Here is a 26,863-nt window from a genome sequence, read left to right on the forward strand (position 1 = left end):
AGAATGCTGTAAATGGTTCCTGGGATCAAGTAATGAACTCCACACACGCGCACACGTACAATCGTACATGCACACGCACTCGCACACACACATGTACAGTACACGCGCCACACACACACACACACACACACAACGCACATGCACACACACACACACACACACACACACACACACACACACACACACACACACACACACACACACACACACACACACACACACACACACACACACACACACACACACACACACACACACACACACATATATATATATATATATATATATATATATATATATACATATATATACTTACGTTATTATAGTTTGAAACTGCCAACAATTTCCTTGACTCAGCTTCTTTCTAAAATAAAAGTTGACAAGAATGAAAACATTCACAAAGCAAATGCATACATTTTAATTTCTCGTAAACACCATAGATACCCCTCAAAAAAGATCATTTTCTGTAAAGATAAAAACATTCAAAAAACAATGAAATCTCCCAAATAATCCTTACAGCGATAAACACATCACCTAAAAAAACATCCATACAACAAAAATAAAAAAACAAAATCTATCACAAACCTTCAAATCCTCCTAATTCAAGTCCAAAACCACGTTAAAAGAGAAAAAATTCATTGACTAACGAACGCGCATTTGTTTTGACTCATGGCGACTTTTTGTAAGTGCGGAAATTTGACTCCTTCACTTACCGGTGAGATTTATGGCCTTTCTAACTCAAAACAAGTTATAATTTAGGCACAGGATCAATCCTATGAATCGTGTGAGTAGTGAGATAGGTGGATATATCTATTTAGAGATCAGGTAGAGTAATAGGAGGCGTTGGAATATTGTGCTTAAATATAGGACGTTTCTTAGGCATGAGTTTACGGGTTTTATTTGATTTTCTCTGATTTTACGGAATGGGAGTTGAAATTTTGAACATCCTGAAGCGTTTATTGCAAGATAGAACCTAGATTCTATTTATAGTATGTGGGGGTGTTAGTATGTTGCAATTGAAAGCCGGAAATCTTGAGTTATTGCAATAGAGGCTGAAAGTGAAAATTTGTAATGAAAGTCGCTTGTTTGTCTCGTCATTTTTAGCGTATTCGAGAGCGAAATACCCACTCGGAATCAAATTGTTCAATAGTAAGTCCGTTTTTGGTGCAATCTAAAGGTGTAGTTCACAGACTGAAGTTATAGAAGCAATCCAAATTAATTAAGACAACATGAAGCGATCTCTGTGGCCTCGGTGCATTGAGTGCTGGGAAAGGCAAACGATCGTCCTCTGCATATATTATTGCAAGAAAGAGCTTTGACTAGTTCATTCTTTGGCTGTAGTCGCCAGGGAAGTGTATATTCATTCTGTCTTGGTAGAATATACACGGTGGCTATTTGGCGGCCTTTGCCATGGGGATCACCTGAGTCGCTTCGGGTACCCTTTTGAGTACATTGTCGTGCCATTATTCTTCACTTGCGCAGTGTTATTTTTAAGTGCAGAGTGTTATAATGGTTACTTTATAAGGTAGTGTTTAATTTTCTTTTATATTCACATGGTCTTATTCTGGACAATAAAAAAATAATGATAATTAAAAACAGAAATTTAAAACATTAAAACAAAATTATTCCAAGCATTGCAGTTACAACAGAATTTATCTCCTAAAAGAGCCAAATTGAGTTGTTCTACTTTTTCTGGAAAACTCATAGGAGACACCCTTCTGCTAGTGTCCTTGCAGTGATCTGTGCAATCCCCGCACCAGTTGATGTTTTGGCAAAGGCCATCAAACCTCCACCTGATATATTCTTGCAAGATAAAGCTTGTAGCCTTCCTTGATTATTTGTTGTCAAACAAGGAACTTGTCAAAGTTCTGTATGATCATGTTTTAATGTTAGAGATTTGTTTCAGAGGCTAACGTAGGTGTTCTAAAATTTTGCTCTTTTGCAGTTTCAACAATGTTGTTCAGGTCAATACAAATGTAAAGTCTGTAGTCTTCCAGTTATTGTTTATTTTATTTTATTTTTTATTTTATTTTCTCTCTCTCTCTCTCTCTTTTAAGCCCCATATAGAAAGTATTTTTCTTATTTTTCCAGAACAGTTTCAGGTTCTAGGTAATTATCCAGAATAGAACTATATGAAATTGAAGAAAAATAAACATAACTGTCCGAGTGACACAAATTACACGCCCATAGCCACAGCAGTGGTGAATAGTACACCATTCGCAAAATTTTCACACACAGGACATTATGTCAGTTGTGGCTATTTGACGAACACTTCAAAATTGTATAAGACACGGGAAAAAGTTGTCCCCCGAGAAGGAAGACCTTTTTCCCGAAAAGAAATGTAATACGACCCTGCATCTGAGGGGATCCAGAGATGTGAGGGGCATGTGCTATTGCCGTAACTTCCATTTGTTTCATGTAATAGACTATTGAAATAGGAATGTATGCTAGGACAGACAACACCATTTCCTACATCTGATGTACTGGAATGTTAGCCTCCTTTTAAGGTTTAGAGGTTAAAAATGTACTCCCAAGTTACCATGAAATTAAATACCATTATTGGAAGTACTATTAGTGGAATACAGAGATGCATGAATAGCAAAGAAACAAGCCTTTTCGCATATATAAACCAGGTTTCATATAAGCTGATTCAGTGAAATGTGACTAAGAGCCCAAAGAGATAACACTTTAAGTAGCGGCTACAGCAGAAGCAGATAAATCCAATTTAAAGTGTTGTATGTTTATTTCACTCAGAATTGAAGGCAAATATTTAGCAAAATAAAACACATGGATTCGTACAATCACCAGTAGTCACATGTTTTAGTAATGCAGAATATATGTTCAGCTGTGAATAATAAATACCTTCATTTTTTTCTTAGAGACATGGAAGTCAAGTTTATAGTTGTACTTTTTCCCTTAGACCTCATGTAATTATTATGTTTAATGCTATCTGGCAATCAATTTATTTCTTCTGCTATGTCTTTTATTGTTAGTAGTAGTAGTAGTAGTAGTAGTAGTAGTAGTAGTACCACCACCACCACCACCAGATAAAAGTAAATCATGATGTGATAGTAAAAACTGTATAACCAATGTGTTTTTGCTTGTGTAAGTTTGCCAATCTTTTCTCCTTTGTTACTTTTTTCATTCTTTGATTTTCCTTCCCTTTTTTTTTTCTTCCTCTCCTATCATTTTTCCATCCTTCTGTTCTTCCTTCCTTCTGTTTGTTACATATTCCTTCTTCTGTTTTCCTCTGAAACCTCCTTTACTCTATGATCACAGCTTGTTACTTGTTTGTCATATCAAAGTTTTGCTCTATCACATGTTTTGAATTTCCATTAGAAAGAGATAGATGTAACATTGAGGCATGTTGGATATTCCTCTGTTTTTTTACCCTTCATATCTACACACTTCCGAACAAATAAAGAGTGGAGGAAACAGAGATTAAAAGAAAATCAGGACTATTTTTAATAGCTTAAATATATGCCCCTTTTAGTGGGTCATCGTTGTGATACAGTTAGGAGCCGGGATTCTCACTCAGAGGGCCCGAGTTCAGTTCCCTGTCAGGGAGGTAAACTTTGTATTTCTGTATTAAAATGCGTTACTGCATTCTACCATCTTTCTCATATGCCCCATGTTCTAATTACAGAAATCTTTTACAGGTCGTTCCAAGAGCAGAGGAATTCTCAACATAGAATAGTGTTTCAAATAGCCAGCAAGCATGTGAGGACCTCGGTGTCACATCTGTGTCACTTGTGTAAGACAAGGTAGTTGATGATATGATTTTAAGTTTAAGGAGAGAAGGCACTTGAAACCAAGTCCAGTTTTACCAACCATTTTTCATGGGTGGGGAGGATTACATGTGTGTGGTTAGATCGTTTACTTATTTGTTTCGCATATGGAATACCTATGTTTAATAGGTTTATGAAATCTTAATCATTTGTGTCACATTGCCTTTGGCTTGACCATGACTTTTGATTAGGCTAGAATAGGGAAGAGTTATACTGTACTGTACACTGAGTTTGATGCGAGCTTGATTTTTTATATATTTAATGACTTTACAATGATAATATTACTGATAAGGATAATATCAATGCTTTAGTATTATTTTTACATATTATAGCATATATTATAATTGTATCAATAACTATAATGCTCTGAATCACAGTGTTGATATATAGTGCCACTGCTATACTGTGATGATGCATCTTATTTAAGATTCTAAAACATCCATAATTGCTTTGCTACATTATGATACACTCTGACCAGGATCTTCTAACGTCCTCTTGACCTTACAGAACATGGCTGGCAATAATGGGAATGGCGGCCTGGGGGAAGGCGCCCAGGGCCAAAACCCCTTCAAGCTTACAGCTTCCCCGCCAGCATCAGTGAGCCTGGTGTTCTCCTCAGGAGGGGAATACCTCCAGATGGCCAGCAGTCAGGCACCAAGCCAGTCGAACTACATGCTGTACGGAGGGATGACGAACACGTCCCACACGGCCTCCCCGAGCTCATCATCACGGTGCAACTTCTTCGGCTTGACCTCGACATCTCCGTCATCGGCAGGTCCAGGCATCTCCAGCAGCACTCTGTTTGGGGGCATGGCAGCCCCTGGAGAACCCAGACACGGGGGCTCTTCATGTATAGTGTCAAGCGGGAGCCTTGGGTCAAGTACGATGAGCACCACAATGCAGTCAACGGCCAGTATGTCAAGCAGACCTCAATTTGGCGGAAACACAATCTCAACTTCCTCAACCACTCCAGGGATCCAGTCTGGAAATATCTTTGGTGGTTTAACATCTTCATCACCAACAATGTCAGCCCCAGGACAGACAACCTCATTGTTATCCTCGGGTAGTCAGTCAGCCGGAGAGTTGTTTGGAAGCAGAAAAAGCACTGCTTCACGGCCATCAGCTAAAACCTCTTCAAAAGATATAATGGCAACCTCACCCAATAGCTTTCCTGTCCCTCTCTCAGAGACAGGGGATGCCAAGCCACCAAGATTATTTGCAACAATTCAAACTGATTCCTTAAATATAAAAGATTTCAATAAAATGAAACCAGCTGCCACTCCCTTGCTGTTTGGAGGAGTGAAGAGCACCAGTCAGAAACCACCATCTGTAGCCGCAAATATCTTTGGTGCCCCGGCGACACCAAAACTCTTTGAAGGAATGAAGAATACGTCGTCTCTACCAAAAGAAACAGAAAAGATTAGCCAAGTAAATGAAGCAATGGCTTATAGGTCTGCCGGGTCTCCACAAACAAGTGCCGCAACAAATATCTTCGGTGGGTCTTCTCTGCGTAAGATGTCCGAGCCCGCAACCACAGCAAGCAGTATATTTGGAGGCGGCAATACGGATGCACCGCAGACTGCAAAATTATTCAGTAGCAGTGCAACAGCTGTGCTCAGTAGCAACAAAGCTACAAGCAAGGACAGTGATAAATCTGCAAGTACAGCGATGTCGGTGTCCTCCTCTAACATCTTTGGCGGACCTTTGAAAAACAAATTATTTACGACGACACCCCAAACTCAATCATTATTTGGTAAGCAGCCTGAAAAACTGGATAAATCTAGTGGGGCTAAAGCTACACCTGATTTTGGTAAACAGACATCCAGTTTGGAAAATAAAAGTCAAGCTGCTGAAGTGAAGACTGAAGTCAGAAAGATTATAGAGTATTCAGAAGAAGGATTGGGAACGAAAGCTGATTTCGAAATCCCAGAGTTGCCATTTGGAAAGTCAGAATCCTCCGGCCTGTCAACTTCACCACAGTACGACAAAAAGGAACTCACCAAGATCATCATAGCACAGATTCCCGATAGCTGCATGGACAGAGAGGTGCTAAGAAGCCATTTTACAAAGTTTGGCGAAGTCAAGAGGGTCACCTTAATCCCCAAAACTAATCAGGCAACTGTGCAGTACGAAGACCATCGCTCAGCATCCCGAGCCAAGAAGAAGGGGAAGAAGATACATCCAAATCTGCCAGAAGTAAGAATATTCTATGGCACCCCAGCACGGCGCAAGAGTGAAGATGGGAATGCCGACGCCATGATGTCCAAGAAGAAGGCCATCAGAACGCTGCAGCAAGTTCACACGGCAAGCGACATTGACCCCTATGAACCTCTTGCCCGTCCCTCGGGGAAGGAAGCCATAGAGCTGCCCAAGCCTATCCAAGGCAGGGGGAGCCAGCCAAAATCTGCCCACGGCAGGCTTAGTCAGCCCAAGCGCATCCAGACAAGCAGCGAAAAGGCACCGGAAAAGGGCAAGAAAGCGCAGCCTCGTCAAGGAGGTGGAGGGAAGGAGAAGAAGGAACCATCTGTTGCAGTGGAGGGAAAGGAGCCAGAGGATGTCATTCAATTAAAATGTAATACCAGTTACGATAAATACATGGTTCTCAAAGCAAGGGATATTATTGTGAGGAAGGAGGTGACCAGAACCTCTGATATTGAGAAGGCAACGTACCTGTCTGCCACATGTCCTGACATGTGTCCAGAAAAGGAGAGGCACATGAGGGACGTGCAAAATGACCTGAGCTCATACGAAATGTCAAATGGGGTCATAGATCACCGCCTCGTCGTTAAGAAGTTTTCTCGGAGTAGTGCAGACAAGGACGAGCCACTGCCTTATGAACTCAGGCCTGGACCTGTTCTCTTGAAAACCATGGACTTCTTGGTATGCAACATCATAGAGCGGGGGGAAGACGAAGGCGTTGAGACTGATGTGTGGTACAATTATTTGTGGAATAGAACCAGGGCTATTCGCAATGACCTGATGCAGCAGCAGTTGACCGATGGCATTGCAGTTGCTATTATTGAAAGGTGTATGAGATTCCACATCCATGCAGCTGCTCGTTTCTGCCAGGAGCCTCCCGATCTCTTTGACGCGAAGATGAACACTGAACATCTCACCAAGAGCTTGCAGACTCTAAAGGAGCTCTACAAAGATCTTGGGGATAAGGGGGAGTACTTTGACACAGAGCCTGAGTTTCGCGCCTATGAGTTGCTCTTGAATCTGAATGAAGGCCAGACCTTCATAACACAATATTCACAATATAGGGAAGAAGTACAAAAGTCCAGGGAAGTCCAATTTGCTTTAAAAGTGGGAATGGCTCTAATGTTCAACAATTATGTAAAATTCTTCAAGCTGATGAAAAGTGCCACATACTTGCAAGCATGTATGATGCACAGATATTTCAGGCAAGTACGTCTGAGAGCTTTAGACACACTCATGAAAGCATACGTGCCTCCAAAGCAGACACAAACATTACCCCTAGAAACTGTGATAACAACCCTTGGATTTGAGAATGAGGTAGATGCTGAAAGTTACCTGCAGGTCTATGGAATCAGGGTAACTAATAAGAATGTGATTTTGGATAAGAGCTTGTTTTCACTCCATGTTGATGAGCAGCCACCAGTGATGAGGCCACTAAAGATGGTGGAAAGCAACAGAACCGGTTCAGTGGGTGAAGTTATTCAGGGTGGTCCTTTGCCTGAAAATCCACTGCTGAGTTATGTCCCTCATGATAGCTTTGATAGCCAGGGATACCTAAAGAAAGAAGCCTTCAACGCTTCAGACCAACAAGTGGGAAAGAAAGTGCCAGAAGTAAAGATTAGAAAGAGCCCAGTGCAACAGCCTCAGCAGTTGACTAATTCAGAGTTATCAGAACATATGAATGACATTTATAAAAACACCACATCAAGTGTCATAAAAGAAATGCTTTTTAAAATATCCAAAGAAGCTAAAGAGGAATGCCGTCGTGAGTCCATCAACAGAATCGCTCAAATAGTTGGAAATGAGATTTTAATGGATTGTCTAAAAGAAGAAATCCATGATTTAAGCAAAAGTGTGCTACAAGAAATTGAGCGCGAAGAAGAGGAAAGGCAAAGAAGACTTATGGAAGAGGAGGAAAGGAAGCGCAAAGCCATGAAGGAGCTCCTTGAAAAAGTGGCCAACGTCAAGTGTGCAGAGTATGTAGATGAGTTTGTTGGAGAGTTTGTGAGGAATTTGAGCACAGAAGCTGTACAAGAAGTAGAGAAAGAGACATGGGACACAGTGATTGCAGAGCTCATGGTCGAACTGCCACAAACATTGTGTAGAGAAGTTACGCTGGATGAAGTGAAGAAACTCAGTGCAGAGGTTATTACTGTGATGAAGGATGAACTTGAAGCTAAAATCGCTCAGTTACAGGAAAAAATATCCATGCGAAAGATGCGAGACTCTTTCAAGAGATGGAGACTACAGGTAACAAGAGTCAAGAGGCGAAAACAAGCCCAGGAGACCTTCCCTGCAAGTTGTTCACAGTTTTCTATAAAGCAGCAGAACGAGCTGTTTGGATGGGGCTATCACAGGAACAAACAAGAGAACATTTCTGCTTTCCAGGTGTCTCATATGGAAAACTCAGTTTCCAAGAACATAGAACAGATGACTATTAGAAATCACCTAGTTAGAGCATGTGCTTGGCATCATTTACCTCTGCAGCAAGAAATGAAAAAGGTGGTCGATGGAACCTTGCAGTCTAACAATTTGATAAAGCAGTACTTTAAGGTTTTAATTTGTACAATAGAGAACACAAACTCAACAATTGTTCAGTGGCTGAGATCAAAGCTAAGAACAACAGAGGAAATCAATATTCAACAAAAATTGAATAGTTCTTTTAGTTTTATTTCAAAGAACACTGGTTTGGAATATGCTTGCTTGTTTAATGAAGTTTGCCTTGACAATTTGTGTCCTAATGATACAAGAGGAACTTCCGCTGTGATATTTTTGTCGAGGACAAGAAAGCAGAGCATTAGCAGTCGAACTGTCAACATACTGAAGAGGATATCTGATGTGCCAAAATTAACAATACAGTTTGATGAAGAATCCTATGCTGATAATACAGATGGTATTTTGGATTCTCCCATTTGGAAATTAGCAGAGTGTGATCTGTACTATCCAGAAACCTCTCAAAAACTGCTGTCACACATACTTAATCTCTGGAGACAGCAGGATGAGCGAATACAGCTGGTTTCTGCCCACCTGAACAATTTTGTGTATGGTTTTGTAGCTAAGAAAGTTGTGGAAACATTTCTTTACAAAAACCATGAAAGAATTGAGGATGGGAAATCACCCCTTTCACCTCAAGCTTATATTGACCTGTACAATGAAGCTGTAAATCACCTTTTACACGTAGTTGAAGATGAAGAACTACTAAATCTTGATTGGCCTGCTCCTGGTTTGAGTCATCTAAAGCAGGTGCCACCAATGTCGTGGAATAATTCAGATGCTGATAGGTTAAAAGCCATCCTCAGAAACCTAAAGCTCCCCAAATTGGAATTAGAAGATTTAATGACTGTTGGTGCTATTAGAGAAACACTGCACAGGTATGCAGCCAAAATCTGCACTCAAGAAAACAGCAGTATTGTTCTAATGTCACACCTGAATGTCCTTCTCAGTAATTCCTTGGCCATTTTGGTGCCACCTAATGATGGAGCAGAAGAAGAGACCTCAGACTGGAAAATCCACATTCTGCAGTTGCCGTGGACGGAGCTCGTGTATGCCTGCATTAATCACAAGCTAACTGGGCTTCCTGACATCACTGTGTACCACCAGCCAAAAAAGCTGAACGTCTTCAAGTACCCTCCCTCTTGGTGGGCGGCATGCGACTCCTCGGACACGTGCTGGGCCACGGCCAGGAAGGAGAACCTCCCGCCTTGCACCAGGAAGAGAAAACACGGCCAGGTGCCCGAGGAAAGGGCAAGCCAAAAGAAGAAGCCCTCGCAGCTGCTTGTCGACATTGAAAAGGAAAAGAGCAAGTACATGGAGTTTGAAAAGAGACTGGAAGACATGCTTGAGATCGAAGAAGAGTTGAGGAGCTTAGTTGGTTCATGAGTGAAATCATATTTATTTGCTGGATTACTCAGCGTCTAATTTTGTAAATTCTGGTTAACATTTTATTTTTTGCTGATGACTAACAGTAATGTTTCAAGCATTAGTGTTATTAATATACAGGATAATGGAACTACGTTGTACTTACAGTAATAAGTATACAAGTATTAATCTTTCTTTTGTATATGGATACATCATATAGTCTCTTGTTCTTTTGTATTGATCTTGTGTATAACAGCATAGATCATGGTTATAACTACACTTTTTTCTTTTCAATTGAAACTCTAGATTTTTGTTTTGTGTTACTTTTTCTAGTTTATTTTAAAGAAGAAAAAAATAGTACTATTAGCAGTGACCCCTCCTTTCCTTTATTGCTGAGCAGTGTATGCACGTACAATGCCCTGTTGATTATACTGGTCAACAGTGAATATGTTCAATATGATTATACTCTAATTAAAGTGTTTATCACCTGTTTGACATTTATTTTGAAATGCAGAGTAACCAGCAAACTCTTCAATTATATGAAAGCTTCTAAGTAGCTGTATTTACACATTAATGTGTGTTGTATCAATGACCATCAAACTTAATTAATCAACCAGTCAGCTCTGGGAGTATGTTGCTCGTTATTGCTCTTGCAACAATAATGACTTGTACTCTAATGCCTCTTTGTAGCTTTAGAAGTTTAGCTCAGAAATGGCTAGCTGGAAGTTAGGTCATCAAATTATACAGTCCTCTTGTATAAATTGTTTTTGTTTAGCTCATAAAGAGTCACCAATTCTCTTGGGAGATGTTTGGAATGGGCTCATTTCCGAGTGACAGTGTGGAATGATCAACACTTATTTTTATGCCAACTGGTACTATTTTAAAGGTTTTTAATGTTAGGTCTTTGTCTAAATAGTTTTTTTTTTTGTATACTGGAATCTTGATTAAACAAAAATCAATAGGGTGTTTGTTTTCTTTGCCATTTAATATTTGGTTATTGGATGTAAAGTTGAACAAATATGAATGAGAAAATTCATTAAATGTTTGCAAGATACAGCATCTAAGATCAACACACAATATTAACATGTAGTAATGCTTGTATGATAAACATGACTAGAATCATGATATCCAGACGGAATGGTCTCCTCCTTATTGCCTCATGTTAATAGAATTTGGTGCCTTCACCTCTGGACTACGGCAACATAGTAATGGTCTGCATTGTATCAAAAATACAATTTTATATGTGATGGTGCCTTTATTATATACAAAATGACAACTGATCAATATAATGAAAAGGCCAGCAATACAGAAGTGATATTGAGTTTACTAATGAGTGAAAACTGATTAATGGCTTCTATAAATCCGTGGAGAATCTGAGAATGTTGAAAGTTTTCCTATGAGTTAATATTCCAAAAGATGACCAAGCATTGTCATGAAATGGTTTGTGAAGGTACAAAAATATTTTTTTCTGGATTAAACTAGCATAATCCCTGCACTGTAATTTTAAATTAAACTATCAGTGCTTTTAGCATACGGATTAAGGGAAAGAATAATGGCTTTTCTCCTAAAAGTTTGTTTGCTAAATTAACAGTAATGTTCTCTAAACAATTGTTCAGGAAATTTTAATGAGATTTTCCATTAAAAAAAAAAAAAAAAAAAAAAAAAATGAAGGAAGTGCTATATCAACTTGCCGTTTCTCCTCACCACAAAGTGGAATTGCTGCAAATGTACTCCATGGTAAATTTTGATTTGAAATCCATTCTATAACCTTGTGTTGATTTGGACACGAGAGTTGCGAATCTTACATTTTACATTCAGTAAATATTCATTCAACCTTAATGCTTTGCTATGTCAAATAAAGTTGACATTATCTGCTTATGTAATTCATCTGTGTTTACATTTAATCAAGATTTTTAATGTGTGCACTTTACCTTTCTCACACTCATTGCTTAGAAGAGAATATAACACAACCACCACCCTTCAGAAAACTAAGTTTAGCAAACCAAGACTAAAAATAAGCAAAACAAAAAATGGCAGCAGATTCTATTACTTTCTTAAAAACTATGAAGGCTCTTGAACTCAAGTGATTCATTATTTATGTCAATTGTTTTATGTCACCATCTTTTCCTTGCTACAGCATTGAAGTTATTACAATGTCTTAACCTCAGTAGGTCTACATATGTATATATACATATATATATCTATATATGCACATGATCAATTGTAGAACTGCAAAGTTTTTTTTAGTGTGTTCTGTAAAACATACTGTAGGGCATGCAGTGATCAGGTCTTTCCATACAAAATCTCTAAACTGGAAAAAATAACAATATTTGTACCAATATATGTTTATTAAGTGAAAACCACAGATAGCAGCACTTGCATTTGAAGGTCCATAAGACCAAAAGGTGCCACATAACTCATGTAACCTCACCTCTGTCTTGAAATACACAAAATATATAGTATAGTAACAACTGTAATACCTTTCAAAGTAACAAAATTATAACAAATATTATTTCAAGATTTTTTTTTTTTTTTTTTAGCATTTTCATATTTATTTCATTTAAATAGCCCCTGACAACCCCTTGGTCAAAGGTGTGCCATCAAAGGTGAGAGGTTTGTCGAGATGAGGCAACATATGAATATAACAGTACAGGTCAAAAGGCGATGAGCATAGCATATACAAGTGTTCCGTAAAGAGAGAATGGGACACCTTTCATCTAGGGGTCGCTTCTGGTGTACATTGGGAAGACTGGCAGAATGACTCGTCTCAGGCGAATATTTCCAATTAGCGTCGGCCAGGGTCAGGTTAAAGGGTCGTCAACGTGCAGCAAGACAGTGAGGAAGATCCACTTAAGTGATGGTTGTTGCTGATCTCTCTCTCTGGAGGACGGCTTTGATTGACCTTCCTCCAGCGATGGTAACGGGCAGAGAGATCCAGTGAGTGTTCTTACTGATTTTTTTTGTTTTTTTTATACGTTTTTTTTATTTTTATACTTAATTGTGATGTTAGTGTCCCCTTTTACTCAATGTGAATTAAGGGTGTACCATTTTTTTTTTTCTTAACTTAAAAAATACCCCAAAGAAAAACACCACACAGCATCATGTATTAAAAAAAAAGGAAACAAAAAAAAAGAACTGGACAGGGATGATCCCCCAATCAATCTGTCCAGTGTACAAGCGACCAACTTTCGCTCAATGTCCCTACACCACATACGTAAAAAAAAAAGAAAAAAACAAAAAAACTAACGTTATTCCATCGAGAAATGTGATATAAATAAACTTTCCATAACAAAACAAATAAAGACATTGTATCTAATGACGTGTCAAAGTTATATAACAAAATTTCTAAAAGAAGAGAATGTGCTGCTTAGTTATAACCAAGCACATAGTCATACCTAACAAATGGCAAGTCCAAAACTATGCATAGATATATTAACGTGATCTGCCGTAGGATACTCAAATATTTAACTTTTACGAATTGAAGAAAAAATTATTAAAAAATAATCCTAAAAATTGGGAAAAAAAATTATAAAAATGAATGCAGAGGTTTTCCGTAGACACCAAAGTAGAAGAGTTTAGCGCCGAGGTCCCCAGGTGGTTGGGGTGCTCTGAGTCAAGGACGTGGCCCCCATGGATGGGAAGTCAACGGCCGAGTCCATGTTTGGAGCCTCTTGTGCCCATGGAGCTCCACTCACCACGAAGCCAGCCTGAAGTGGCATGAGAAGATAAAGAATTAGTGTACCATTATTAATTTAATAAACGACAATGTCAATATGTATCAAACATCCATCTCTATATGATATCATGGCTGTAACCACTATATAAAAGAGATACCACTGCAATCTATTATAATGATCGATAACCCTTACCTCTTCCTTCTTTTGCCCTCCGTGCCCACCATGTCCACCGTGTCCGCCGTGGCCGCTGTGGCCACCTTGGCCACCGTGCCTTCCATGTCCACCACCTTGGTTCTCATGCCCAGGTTCCAACACAGCTTGGAAGGGCTTGGGGTTCATGTAGGCTTCCATGTCCTCCTCCTCTACAATATCCTGCATGTACTCTTCCATGAGGTTCAGGAGGTGATCCTTGCACTCGTCCACATTGTCCTGGGCTCCGATGATGGTCACGTTGTTGGGATTGTCCTCCCCACGTGGGAACTTGATCTCCACCTAGGGGTAGGAAGGGGAAATTTGTGAATTGGGTGAATTATCAGACTTCGAAAGCGACTTGGGGCCAAGGAATCTGGGCCTTCATTTACAATTAAGGCATGATTGAGACTGAATAACTTCACAGTAAAATAGATGTATGACATTTTGAATTGCATCTTCATATTCCTGATGAAGATAAAATTCAAATGCATCAAATACTTGTATTAACCCGTTCCCAACGGGGCCAATCTGGCTTAAATAGACCAAAATTCCGGGACTCTTGAACGCATAAGCCTAACGCGTCGGGATTCTCGGCCGCACTGGCCGTGAGCCAGCGCTGCGCGCTGGTTCCTCCCGCGCCCCGGGCTGGACAAAGTAACGCGTCCCCGTCGTGTAGCCCAAAAACCACTAGACGTGTTATCTTGTCATCCGTCGTTAACGGGTTAAGTTGTGAATTCATTCAATCTCATTCATACTTTCTACATTTGTTGCCATGAACTTTCTTAGTCCTTCACGTGGAAGTTCATGATTGTCAGAATAGAAAACATTTATACATGGGAAAAAAACAAAAAAAACTACCACACTATTTATGGTCATTAAAAAAATTACTCTTACCTTGTATTCTTCCATGACCTTCTTGATAGCTTTCCCACGGCTACCAATGAGGCGGGAATGAACACGGCTGTCGATCTCAACCGTTTCCTTGACCATCTTGTCGAGCTCCCCTGTGATGGCCAAGATGGCGCTCTTAGCCTCGTTCACATTGGCCTCGTAGCCAGTGATGGTGATGAAGTTCTCCTCAGGATCGCCTCTGGGCGGGAACTGGATGTTGACGTCGTGCTTCTCGCGAATCTTCGAGATGACCACACCACGTTTGCCAATGATCTTGGGATGGTACTCGGGGTCAACCTCCACTCGCAGGCTGAAGGAGCGGGCCTGGCGGTCCTTTTCCTCTTCCTCCAGCTGCTGGACCTTTTGTCTGAGGGCTGCGCTGGCTCGCTCGGTGTTGGCTGGTGGGCCGGTGATCCTGATGACGTCACTCTGGTCCTGGGCTGGTGGAACCTGGATGTTGACGTCGTACTCGGTCATCATGTTGCGTACATTCTCTCCCTTCTGACCGATGATGAAGCGATGGTGTCTGAAGGATACGTTCTCCTCCACGGTGACAGGCACGAGACTCAGCAGAGCATCACGTGCCTTCTCACAGTTGTCCTTCTTGCCCATGACACGCACAATGTCCTGAGGCCTCGTGGCTACCTCCCCGTCTCCATTCACCTCGCCGTTCACCTGCCCATGGCTTTCATCGCCATTGGCATTTCCACTGTCCTTCTCGGGGAACTTGATCTGCACATCACATTCAGTGGTTATGGCTTGCACCTTGCTGCCCCTGGCACCCATGACAGTGCGGTGGAACTTCTGCGGAATGACCACTTCCATCTGCACCATCTGGTCAAGGTCGCTCACGATCTCAGTAATACGGGCCTTGGCTCCTTCTACGCATTCCTTTGCTCCCTTGAGTGTCACCTGCAAAAACAGTGGAGCTTCCATTAGTCTCTTTTCTCCTCATATGCATTATTCATATCTTGGAAACTTACTCGAGAATAATTTATGAAACCTCCAAAGTCCCAGCTCCACTTACCTTGTCACTCTGCACGCCCGATCTGGGGAAGGACACAGTGACGCCACCATACTGGTCAGCAATCTGCCTGAGGACCTCTCCTCTGCGTGCCACAAAGTGCCTGTGGTGCTTCGGGTCAACAGTCATTGTGTCTTCGACAATTAGATCCAACTCCTTGATTGTTATCTCCAGTTGTTCTTTGGCCTTCGAGATGGCGTCCTGTGGAATAGGAACGGGGAAATGGCTTGAGTTATGTTTCCTTATCTTTCTACATCTTCTGCAGCAGAGACCTGGGTTTGCTTAAATCTAATGTATGACAATTAGTTATATGTGTATGGGTTATCATGTAGATATAATATAGCTGTTGAAGTAGTTCTTAAACTTAAAAAAAAAAAAAATTCAAATATTGAGGTTTTCTATCCGTCTTTAACCAGGTGGCATTCTACAGCGGTCAATAAACAGGATGGGAGGGAAAAAAACAAAAAATTCACCTTCTTGCCAATGATGGTAATGAGCTCCTTATCCTCATCCTTGTCAGTGGGGAAGATGATACGAGCTCCCGTGGCATCACGGATCTTGCGAATGTTGGCTCCATTTCGTCCAATGAGGAAGCGATGGTGTTGAGGCTTGGCACGGACCTAGGAAGTTGAAGGGAGGCGAATCAATATTAAGACTTCCCAGAAAGAATTGCTAATCACACAAAATCAGCAAATCAAATTCAAAATATTCAAATTTTGTTAAATACTATTCCTAACAAGTTTTCAACTCCATAAACAGAATACATACCTCTGCGGTGAAGCTAGCCAACTGCTTCTCATTGCTGAGCTCAACCAGCATCTGCTTGGCCTTGTGCACCTCTTCCTTGGGGCCGCGGATTGTCACCTGAAAACAAAAGACTCATCAAAAGACAGGAAGAAGCTCTATCTCAATTCTTCGAGGGCCTTCATTTACAGTAATCTTCAGTGTGCGTAGAATCACAGGTTACTCCTTATTTTACAATTCTCAGCATTCAACTTAGTCCATTCTCCAACCCCAAACCGAGCCCTCCAATCTCACCTTGTCAGAGCGGGATTCTGGGGGAGGGAATTTGATGGCAACGCCGCCACACTCCTCACTGATGCTCTGAATCAGCTTGCCCCCTGCACCAATCATGGAGTTGTGGAACTTGGCTGGGATGATGATATCCAGCTCCACAATACTGGCCTGGGGAGAGAGAGAGAGAGAAAGAACAAGTTTAAAACTAAGAATTAACAAAAGAATGATAAGAAATGGGGAGAAGTCTTTATCATGAATAGAAAAGACCAAAATCTCCTACTTTATACTGAAATAAAATAAATATATATATATAGATTCAATTATTTCTATAAAACACCCCGTCTTCTCACCAGCTCATCCTGGATCTTCTGGATGCGTTCCCGGGCCTTTTCGCAGTTCTCCTTCTTTCCCGTGATGATGATCTCGTCACTATTCTGTCCCTCTGAGGGGAGGTCAATGCGGGTGCTGGTTTCCTCCCTGATCTGCAAGTCAAAGGCAGACTTTAGTGGAAGAATTTATGAATTAAGCTTTTCACTTCAATTAATAACATGAACCTTGTGGCCAAAACACATTAACATAGTTACCACTGAAATTAAGTAACCAGGCAAAAATATACTAATCCACTTGCATCTGTATTTAACAGAGCAATTAATCCTCATATTTACCTTGTTGATATTCGCACCAGCCTTCCCAATGACAAACTTGTGGAACTGTCGGAAGATAGACACTTTCACTTGATAGTTGGATTCGAGGAGGTCACGCAACATGCGCTTCAAGAAATTGTAACACTGATCAACATCCTCCTTAGGCCCCCGGATCTTGACGATATCCGACTGTTCACCTGTTGGCAAAGAGACGTTATTAGTAAAGGAGTGTGCAGCTCAAATGTAATTACATTTGACGTTAATACCCGAGTAATAATCTTCAATGGCAGGCAACTTCCATTTGTCCATCAATTCAAATTCATACCAATAAAATAGAACTAAATCATATAATTCGTACCAGCATCTGGGAATGAGATCTGGACCTGGTTGAACTTGTCACGGATTTCCTTGATCTTGTCTCCCTTGGTGCCGATGATGTTGCGATGGAAACGCTGTTCGATGATGATATCCCTTTCTTTCTCATTTTCCATCTTCGTAACGAGTTCCTCCAATTCCTTGAATTGAAAAAAGTATGTGATTATGTTCTGTATTATGTTCCTCATAAGTATACTCAAGCACCAATTTACCAGTCTATAAATTATAGTAATTACTAGCCTTAGCACGCATGAAGATCAACAAAAACTTGACATTCCAGAGCTCATAATACTCACTCTCTTTGCTCGTGCAACACCATCTGGACTGCCCTCTAGGCGGATGAGATTGCTGCCGTCAGCCTCCGAAATGTTGATGAGGACGCCAGTCTCATTGCGAATGCGGTTGATGTTTGATCCACTCTTGCCGATGATATGCTTGTAGAATCTGCAAGGTTTATATTAGGACATTAGGCTTAAAATCCATTTATTTAATTTCTCCATTCGAGTTATCTGGTGATTAACAATTTGTGTATGAACCACACCTTCAACTCTGCCTGTTCCTTTATTGATCACCCTACAGATGAATGTAGCTTATCAAAACAGATGTATGGCCTAAACCTTACCCTAAGACTAACTAACTAGTCCACTGCACTAATAAGATCTTTATAAATTTACCAACATCCTTCCAATATTAAGGCAATATAAGTTAACAACCACCCTTACTTGGGATCAACGACCAGTTGGTCATAGCAAAGCTTGCTCTTCAAGTCGGCAATCATCGCCTCCAGCTTCTCCCTGGCTTCATCAACCTCTTCTGGTGGTCCCTCCAGCTTGATGCCTCCCTGCTTATCAGTAAACTCTACGTGCACCTGGAGACACAGGGAAAGTTTCCCACATCAGCTTAGGGTAACCGCAAGCCCTCTCTTAACATTTCATCACATCCAGCATCCCTTATCTAATCAAGAAACTTTTTTCTCACCATGACTGCTTACCAGCACCATAATTAGAGAGAAAAAATTAAGATTGATTCTCAGCCTAATTCCTCACTCTCACCTTTGGGAGGTCCTGAGTGATCTGGCGAATGTTGGCCCCCTTGCGTCCAATGATGAATTTGTGGAGCCAGGTCGGGGCCTCCACATCAGCTTGCACCACACTGTTGGCCTTGGCATACACCAGTGTCAAGGCTAGAGGAAATTACAATTTTCATTTTAATACATGTTCACTTTTATCATTACATTTTTGATAATAATTACCTCAAAATTTTGCTTCATTGCCAACTACTACATGTAAAAAAAATTATCAAGTAAAATACTGACCCATGCATCATGTGTACATAAACAATACTAATCTTTATAAATAATAAACAATAGAAATTAATAGTACCTTGACCCAGTTTGTCCTGAGGTCCTCTGAGTGTGATTGTCTCGGAGGTAGAATCTGTAGTGGGCATCTCTACAGAAACATTAGTCTGGTGTAGAATGTCAGCGATGTTCGACCCACGTGGGCCAATGACGTACTTATGCTGAGACTTGCGTACTTCTACCGACACAGTCTGGCATTTACGCTCCTGTTCAAAGAAGTACAAACATTAGTTGATTTCCTACAAGCTTGACAGGACCTATATTCCCCTTTAAATGACTAGAGACGAGTGATAATTCAATAAGCCTTACAACGTAAACAAGAGAACTTGTGAGAAATGTGTAAACTTTCATCACAGATACAAAAATCAGAAAAGAGGAACTGACTATGCAATACACACCATCTCCTTGAAGTACTTGTGGATGATGTCTTTGCACTTCAAGACGCCCTCCTTCTCCCCAGCAATGGTCATCTCGTTCTTCATAACGCTGGGAGGAGGAACGTTGATTCGGACGTTGTGTTCCGTCATCATGGTGTTGATCTTCTCATTATTGGCGCCGCAGATGAACGGGTGGAACTGCTTGGGAATTTCAAGCTTCTCGTAAGCTTGCTTGCTCTGGAAAAAAGTGGGGAAATATATTTTCAAAAGTTTATTCCTCTAGTATATTTCACATTCATGGCTGAATAAACATGGCAATGCACATAAAATTTACACCTGCGGAGAAGGAAAACTGCAATCAATCCCCTACTTGCACTATCAAATCCTCAAGGTATTTACCTGCTCATCTGAAATCAGTTGGATCTCATGCATAGCCTTTTCGGTGCTCTCCTTTGTGCCCACAACGACAATCTCGTCAGAGTTGTCGCCTGCGTTGGGCACCTGGATCTTGGTTGCAGTGTTCATCTCCAGGTCTTGGAGCTTCTTTCCCTTCTTGCCAAGGATGAAACGATGGTGCTCCTGATGCAAGAAAATAGTAAGTAATCTTCTTTGAAGACTTCATTACCAATATACAAAAACTAGTCTCGGATTTCACCTTATTCCAAAATTTCTAGATTGAAAAAAACTTTATTCAAGGATTTCAGAGGACTTTCAGAATCGATCATAAATATCACCGTATTTCAGTTACTAATTAATCCCATCTCTATAAAATACCTTGGGGATCTTGATAATCTGTCGTGCCTGAGTCTGGAACTTGTCTAGCACTAGTCGACGAGCCTTCATCACGGCATCGCTCTTGCCAGTCACTAAGAAGGTCAGAGACTGGTCCTTGGCAGAGGAGATCTCAATGTGGGCGCCTGTACGAGCGGTAATATCAGAACAGATGCGCGTTGAGGCCGATTCTCCAAACTGGTTGTTACCGTCAATCTTCGCTCTTTCTTCAAAAGGAACACGGAACACCTGCAGAGACAATATACTGGATAATGTTCCAGAACTTCCAACAGTAAAAAGCACTAAACTAAACCGGTAAGATCAGGGAAAAGAAAATAATCCAATGTACAGACCTGAGTGATAACAGAAGAGGCGATTCGCATTTCACTGTGCTTGCTCCAGTTGGTCTGGGGAGCTTCTGCCACAGGTGTTGGTGCCTGGGCAGCATTGGGGAGTGCTGGGAACAACTGCAAATATGATAAACAAAAGAATGAATCACTAGAGCACTAACATAAATCCTGCTTTACCATGGGATGCACAGACAACTCAAAAAACTAAAAGTCAAAAGGTCAACTTTGTCACTTACCTCATCATAACTCAGTGGTTCATAAGCCTGGTCGGCATTGGTAATTGTAGAGGGATCTGATGGGGTGGGGGCACTGGGGTCCACCTCCTGGGGGGGGGAGGTCACCTCCTGGGACTCCATCACTGTCTGCTGCAGGGGGGTCGGGTCCATGATCCGCGCCGAGTCGTTACAGTAACACTGTAGGTAAAATTAAAGGCTTGAATACAAACTCATTATATAAAATAGTTCTACAAATCTGAAAGTTACAAGAATCAAATAAGCTAGAAACATGCTCTGGCCAGGGAAGCTAGCTTGTATCCTTCATATGTTGGTAAAACTAGTTTGTTCTTTATCATATTATTGCACTCATCAAAAATTAAATACAAGATAAAGGATTCCTAATGCCTAGAAAAAAAAAAAAATCCATAAAGCAAAGGTGTACTATCAATCAAAATTCAATTTCATTAAGTCTTTTCTAATCACTTAAAGTCATTCCACACTGATATTCATATAGAGTATAGATAAGAGAAAACAGTTTTGTAATCAGATTTCTCCCCCTTGAAGATATAAGCTAGAGTACAATTATCATTATCTCCATATCTCAAGAAAACCAGAGATTCTCAATTCTGTTATCAAAGACCTTCCTCCTCTCGTGTCAATCTTCGGTAGCTCAAAAACTAAACAAGTGATTGTCAATGCTTGCAAAACAAGTGCTGACCACAGTCTGCCAAGCCAAGGTTAAGCTCACTACAAACAGATAGCACGAGATCTTACTGTGCATTATTTCGATCAGCAAAGCCTGCCCTTCTGGATTTTATGTGGAAGTCAAATAAACACGCAAGGATGGATAATCAATATTCAAGGGAGGCGTTGTTCCCACTTTGAAAATTTAAAGTTATGAAACAAATACAAAATGAGTGGGGTTGGGGAATTTTGCAAGACTTGTGTAACATCAAAGCAACGTTACTCTTTGCGAGACCATAAAAAAAATTATCTCACCAATTATAAACAGATGTAAATATATTCCTACACAATGTACACTATTTGGAGCATTTGATTAGCTGATAAGGGAATATATATATGACCTTGGTGCCAAAAAAGAATGTCCTTAGTAGGAAGATAAGGATGATAAACTTGATAAACTTCACTGAATGATCTAGTCAATACAAGATTAAGGGAACTGCCCTTATTGCAAGAACACTAATATGGTTCCTAGTCATAAAATCTTACTCCAAATTAAACAAGCACATGAAAATCAGTATGTTGATATACCATCCCACATTCCCAAAAACACAATTACTCAAAGACAGTAAAAAATATGGAAAACATTGATATGTCTGAAGAAAGAGCAATAGAAAAGGGAGGACATGATAAAATGAATACAACTCAAAGAGGTAATGTTGAAAGAAAAAAATTGATAGCAACAGCTGGGGGAAGGCAAACTTGAGAAAGCAAACAAATGACAACTAATAAAGAATAGAAAAAAAAAACAGAAAGAAATGGAGAAAGAAACGGAAGAAAAGAGGGAGAGAAAAAAAAGAGGTATTTCAGGACCATTGATAATTCGGTCTTCTCCAGTTACTGCCAAAATTACCAAGGTTTCGAATTTCTAGCTAGCCTACCCAGTGGTGGCAATTTTTGTACTAATAGAGACCCCCCGTTCCTTTTTTTCCCCCATTAACAGAGCACCAGCAGAAACTATGAACAGCAGGTAGATATAGAGGAAGGGAGAGAATGAAAGGGGGAGAAAGAGAGGAAGGAGGCAGACAAAGGAGAATAAAGGCAGAAGAGGGAAAAAAAAAGCAACAAAAGAGAAGGAAGCAAGAGACGTGACAGGAGCAACAGAAGATGTTCGGTGAGAGGAACAAGAGAAAGGAAAATGAACAGAAGAATAAAAAGGAAAATGAACAGAAGAATAAAAAGGAAAGGGAACAAACAGGGAGGAAGAAATGAAGATAACACTAGGAAGAATTCAAGGCTATTACTACTAATAATAATATCAATAGTACTAACAGTACTATTGATCCTTATCAATAATTGCAATAATTTGTAATAAATGGTAATTTCTGGTAACCATAACAGTAACAGTAAGTGGTAATAGAAATAGTAACGGGTAAGCTGTGGTAATAACTGTCCGGCTCAGAAATCATTAACGCTAACATGATAGTAATAGTAAAATCTAATAGTAGCAACAGCAATAGTAATCATGGTAATAGTAATAGTGGTAGTGGCAACAGTAACAGTAATTATGGTAATTATGGTAGTGGCAACAGTAACAGTAATAGTGGCAACAGTAACAGTAAGTGGCAACAGTAACAGTAATAGTGGCAACAGTAACAGTAATTGTGATAGTGATAGTGGCAACAGTAACAGTAATTGTGATAGTGATAGTGGCAACAGTAACAGTAATTGTGATAGTGATAGTGGCAACAGTAACAGTAATTGTGATAGTGATAGTGGCAACAGTAACAGTAATTGTGATAGTGATAGTGGCAACAGTAACAGTAATTGTGATAGTGATAGTGGCAACAGTAACAGTAATTGTGATAGTGATAGTGGCAACAGTAACAGTAATTGTGATAGTGATAGTGGCAACAGTATAATGGTGAACAGTAACAGTAATTGTGATAGTGATAGTGGCAACAGTAATAGTAATTGTGATAGTGATAGTGGCAACAGTAATAGTAATTGTGATAGTGATAGTGGCAACAGTAATAGTAATTGTGATAGTGATAGTGGCAACAGTAATAGTAATTGTGATAGTGATAGTGGCAACAGTAATAGTAATTGTGATAGTGATAGTGGCAACAGTAATAGTAATTGTGATAGTGATAGTGGCAACAGTAATAGTAATTGTGATAGTGATAGTGGCAACAGTAACAGTAATTGTGATAGTGATAGTGGCAACAGTAATAGTAATTGTGATAGTGATAGTGGCAACAGTAATAGTAATTGTGATAGTGATAGTGGCAACAGTAATAGTAATTGTGATAGTGATAGTGGCAACAGTAATAGTAATTGTGATAGTGATAGTGGCAACAGTAATAGTAATTGTGATAGTGATAGTGGCAACAGTAATAGTAATTGTGATAGTGATAGTGGCAACAGTAACAGTAATAGTGATAGTGATAGTGGCAACAGTAACAGTAATAGTGATAGTGATAGTGGCAACAGTAACAGTAATAGTGATAGTGATAGTGGCAACAGTAACAGTAATAGTGGTAGTGGCAACAGTAATAGTAACAGTAATAGTGGTAGTGGCAACAGTAATAGTAACAGTAATAGTGGTAGTGGCAACAGTAATAGTAATAGTGGTAGTGGCAACAGTAATAGTAATAGTGGTAGTGGCAACAGTAATAGTAACAGTAATAGTGGTAGTGGCAACAGTAATAGTAACAGTAATAGTGGTAGTGGCAACAGTAATAGTAACAGTAATAGTGGTAGTGGCAACAGTAATAGTGGTAGTGGCAACAGTAATAGTAACAGTAATAGTGGTAGTGGCAACAGTAATAGTAACAGTAATAGTGGTAGTGGCAACAGTAATAGTAACAGTAATAGTGGTAGTGGCAACAGTAATAGTAATAGTGGTAGTGGCAACAGTAATAGTAATAGTAATAGTGATAGTGGCAACAGTAATAGTAATAGTGATAGTGGCAACAGTAATAGTAATAGTGATAGTGGCAACAGTAATAGTTATAGTGGTAGTGGCAACAGTAATAGTAATAGTGGTAGTGGCAACAGTAATAGTAATAGTGGTAGTGGCAACAGTAATAGTAATAGTGGTAGTGGCAACAGTAATAGTAATAGTGGTAGTGGCAACAGTAATAGTAATAGTGGTAGTGGCAACAGTAATAGTAATAGTGGTAGTGGCAACAGTAATAGTAATAGTGGTAGTGGCAACAGTAATAGTAATAGTGATAGTGGCAATAGTAATAGTGATAGTGGCAATAGTAATAGTGATAGTGGCAATAGTAATAGTGATAGTGGCAATAGTAATAGTGATAGTGGCAATAGTAATAGTGGTAGTGGCAACAGTAATAGTAATAGTGATAGTGGCAATAGTAATAGTGATAGTGGCAATAGTAATAGTGATAGTGGCAATAGTAATAGTGATAGTGGCAATAGTAATAGTGATAGTGGCAATAGTAATAGTGATAGTGGCAATAGTAATAGTGATAGTGGCAATAGTAATAGTGATAGTGGCAATAGTAATAGTGATAGTGGCAATAGTAATAGTGATAGTGGCAATAGTAATAGTGATAGTGGCAATAGTAATAGTGATAGTGGCAATAGTAATAGTGATAGTGGCAATAGTAATAGTGATAGTGGCAATAGTAATAGTGATAGTGGCAATAGTAATAGTGATAGTGGCAATAGTAATAGTGATAGTGGCAATAGTAATAGTGATAGTGGCAATAGTAATAGTGATAGTGGCAATAGTAATAGTGATAGTGGCAATAGTAATAGTGATAGTGGCAATAGTAATAGTGATAGTGGCAATAGTAATAGTGATAGTGGCAATAGTAATAGTGATAGTGGCAATAGTAATAGTGATAGTGGCAATAGTAATAGTGATAGTGGCAATAGTAATAGTGATAGTGGTAATAGTAATAGTGATAGTGGTAATAGTAATAGTGATAGTGGTAATAGTAATAGTGATAGTGGTAATAGTAATAGTGAAGTGGTGGTAATAGTGATAGTAGTGGTAGTGGTAACAACATGATACCAGTGGTGGAACAGAAATAGCAATGGTGGTAGCTTGGTAGCAAGAGAAGTCACAGGAGAGAAAAAAAAAAAAGCCTAAAAGTTCAGTATCAGTGACAGCCTTTCAAAATGGATAAGTTTGTGGCCAAAGTGACAGCAGGGCTCTACTGTAGCAGGTCATGTATGAGAACTTGACTTGATAGACCTGTTCTATGTTACACAACTACACGCTCCTCTCTTAGTCACAGTCCTTGCTGGTTTTGCTTTCCACTTTTCTTTTTTTATTTCTTATCTATTTGAAGATCCATAAAACTATAAAACAATTAACTTGTCGTACAGAGGGTTTCCACGATTCTGATAAGGCAAAATAGATAAAAATTGCGTGTGGTTTTAAGTCTACTACCACAAGAAAAAAAATTATTGAGTGTAAAACCCTAATATAAAGCTCTTAGCCTAGTTACGAAAGCTCCAGACAATATAAGCTTATATCTGGTAAAAATGTGTAAAATAGTCTCCTATCTTTAGTATCAAATGAAAACTGCTAATCAGAACAATCTCTGCGGCAAGAGAGACACAAACCAACTTCATCATTTTACATTTATAGATAAGGAAGATGAAGGTATTCATAGACAATTCTTTTTCCATTTTTTTTTATCAATTCCTTTCATGATCTTCCACTACATTAACAAAATGCTACCAGCTAATATGACAAACAATACATAACATTCAATATTCCCATTTGATTTTAAATTCCCATTTACATCCAGCAATCAATGTATATTCCTTGTCCCTATGAGAATAGTCTAGGAACTGGAGAGCTATGTCAAAGCTGTCTCAAGATACAGAAGCCCCTAAATGCCACACAAAAACAGTACTTTATCTCCACAATAACAAACAGCTGCACTGTTTATTGCATCCAATTCTGCAGAAAGGACAAGCTCAATCACCTACCCTATCACCACAACACTGAAATGCCAAAACACATGGAGGCTCATCTGTCACCAAATGCCAAAAGGCTAAAAAATACAAAAAAAATCCAAGAAAAAAGGGTCGAGACAAAATCCCACTTCAATCACGCCCATGCCTACACACAGCCCCATCATATCCCACGACAAATGGGCGTCTCAGCGAGGAAACGCGGCTAAAATAGGCATACATATGGCCCCTCGCTCCTCTCGTAGCGGAAGGGGACGAACGTAGGTAGGCCTACCTAGCAACACACCGACGACGACGAAGACGGACGCACCAGAACCGGCTCACAAATTCCTCACAAACTACGGTCATGATTTCCATTTTCCTGAACTCCGCCTGTGCCTCGATCAATCACCGTCAATTAGCAATGGCAATTCACCAGAGAATCGGCAAATACATCCTCCTTTCTCCTCCTCCTCTTCCTCCTCCTCCTTTCCCGTCAAACGGCA

General features: G+C 39.8%; 2 protein-coding genes across 4 annotated transcripts in view; one reads left to right on the plus strand and one right to left on the minus strand.

Annotated features, from left to right (window-relative positions):
- The first annotated feature begins 661 nt into the window (after nt 1–661).
- Nucleotides 662–10,807, plus strand: xmas (RRM_XMAS2 and SAC3_GANP domain-containing protein xmas). Of its 3 annotated transcripts, none has more exons than XM_086542660.1 (3): nt 662–682; nt 3,660–3,764; nt 4,296–10,807. In XM_086542660.1, exon 3 carries the CDS (start codon nt 4,299–4,301, stop codon nt 9,864–9,866), a length of 5,568 nt encoding a protein of 1,855 aa, XP_086398786.1. In that variant the 5' UTR covers nt 662–682; nt 3,660–3,764; nt 4,296–4,298; the 3' UTR covers nt 9,867–10,807. The 3 variants fall into 3 exon arrangements, with proteins under 3 accessions (XP_086398786.1, XP_086398782.1, XP_086398791.1); XM_086542656.1 differs by having other exon boundaries at nt 679–716; nt 3,662–3,764; XM_086542665.1 differs by lacking the exon at nt 662–682 and adding an exon at nt 762–784.
- A 1,367-nt stretch (nt 10,808–12,174) lies between these two features.
- Dp1 (satellite-binding protein 1 Dp1) overlaps nt 12,175–26,863 on the minus strand; it is a 15,596-nt gene continuing 907 nt past the window's right edge. The window contains exons 3-21 of the mRNA XM_043010267.2: nt 20,760–20,936; nt 20,527–20,640; nt 20,177–20,422; nt 19,802–19,981; nt 19,424–19,639; nt 19,048–19,231; nt 18,718–18,848; nt 18,388–18,533; nt 17,962–18,109; nt 17,649–17,805; nt 17,312–17,487; nt 16,997–17,128; nt 16,668–16,814; nt 16,398–16,493; nt 16,103–16,249; nt 15,633–15,830; nt 14,609–15,517; nt 13,715–14,014; nt 12,175–13,552 (exon numbers count right to left, since the gene is read on the minus strand). Coding sequence (XP_042866201.1) covers nt 13,421–13,552; nt 13,715–14,014; nt 14,609–15,517; nt 15,633–15,830; nt 16,103–16,249; nt 16,398–16,493; nt 16,668–16,814; nt 16,997–17,128; nt 17,312–17,487; nt 17,649–17,805; nt 17,962–18,109; nt 18,388–18,533; nt 18,718–18,848; nt 19,048–19,231; nt 19,424–19,639; nt 19,802–19,981; nt 20,177–20,422; nt 20,527–20,640; nt 20,760–20,909 — 3,909 coding nt within the window. The 5' untranslated portion in view covers nt 20,910–20,936 and the 3' untranslated portion in view covers nt 12,175–13,420. The remainder of the gene's footprint in view (nt 13,553–13,714; nt 14,015–14,608; nt 15,518–15,632; nt 15,831–16,102; nt 16,250–16,397; nt 16,494–16,667; nt 16,815–16,996; nt 17,129–17,311; nt 17,488–17,648; nt 17,806–17,961; nt 18,110–18,387; nt 18,534–18,717; nt 18,849–19,047; nt 19,232–19,423; nt 19,640–19,801; nt 19,982–20,176; nt 20,423–20,526; nt 20,641–20,759; nt 20,937–26,863) is intronic.

This window comes from Penaeus japonicus, unplaced genomic scaffold, assembly GCF_977035675.1.
Source record: "Penaeus japonicus unplaced genomic scaffold, GWHDUDI00000001_assembly GWHDUDI00000001, whole genome shotgun sequence".
In the NCBI taxonomy this organism is placed as follows: domain Eukaryota; kingdom Metazoa; phylum Arthropoda; class Malacostraca; order Decapoda; family Penaeidae; genus Penaeus; species Penaeus japonicus.

Bases quoted from the DNA above. Each gene is read 5' to 3' on its own strand.
- xmas (XM_086542660.1), top strand. From the start codon at position 4,299: ATGGCTGGCAATAATGGGAATGGCGGCCTGGGGGAAGGCGCCCAGGGC.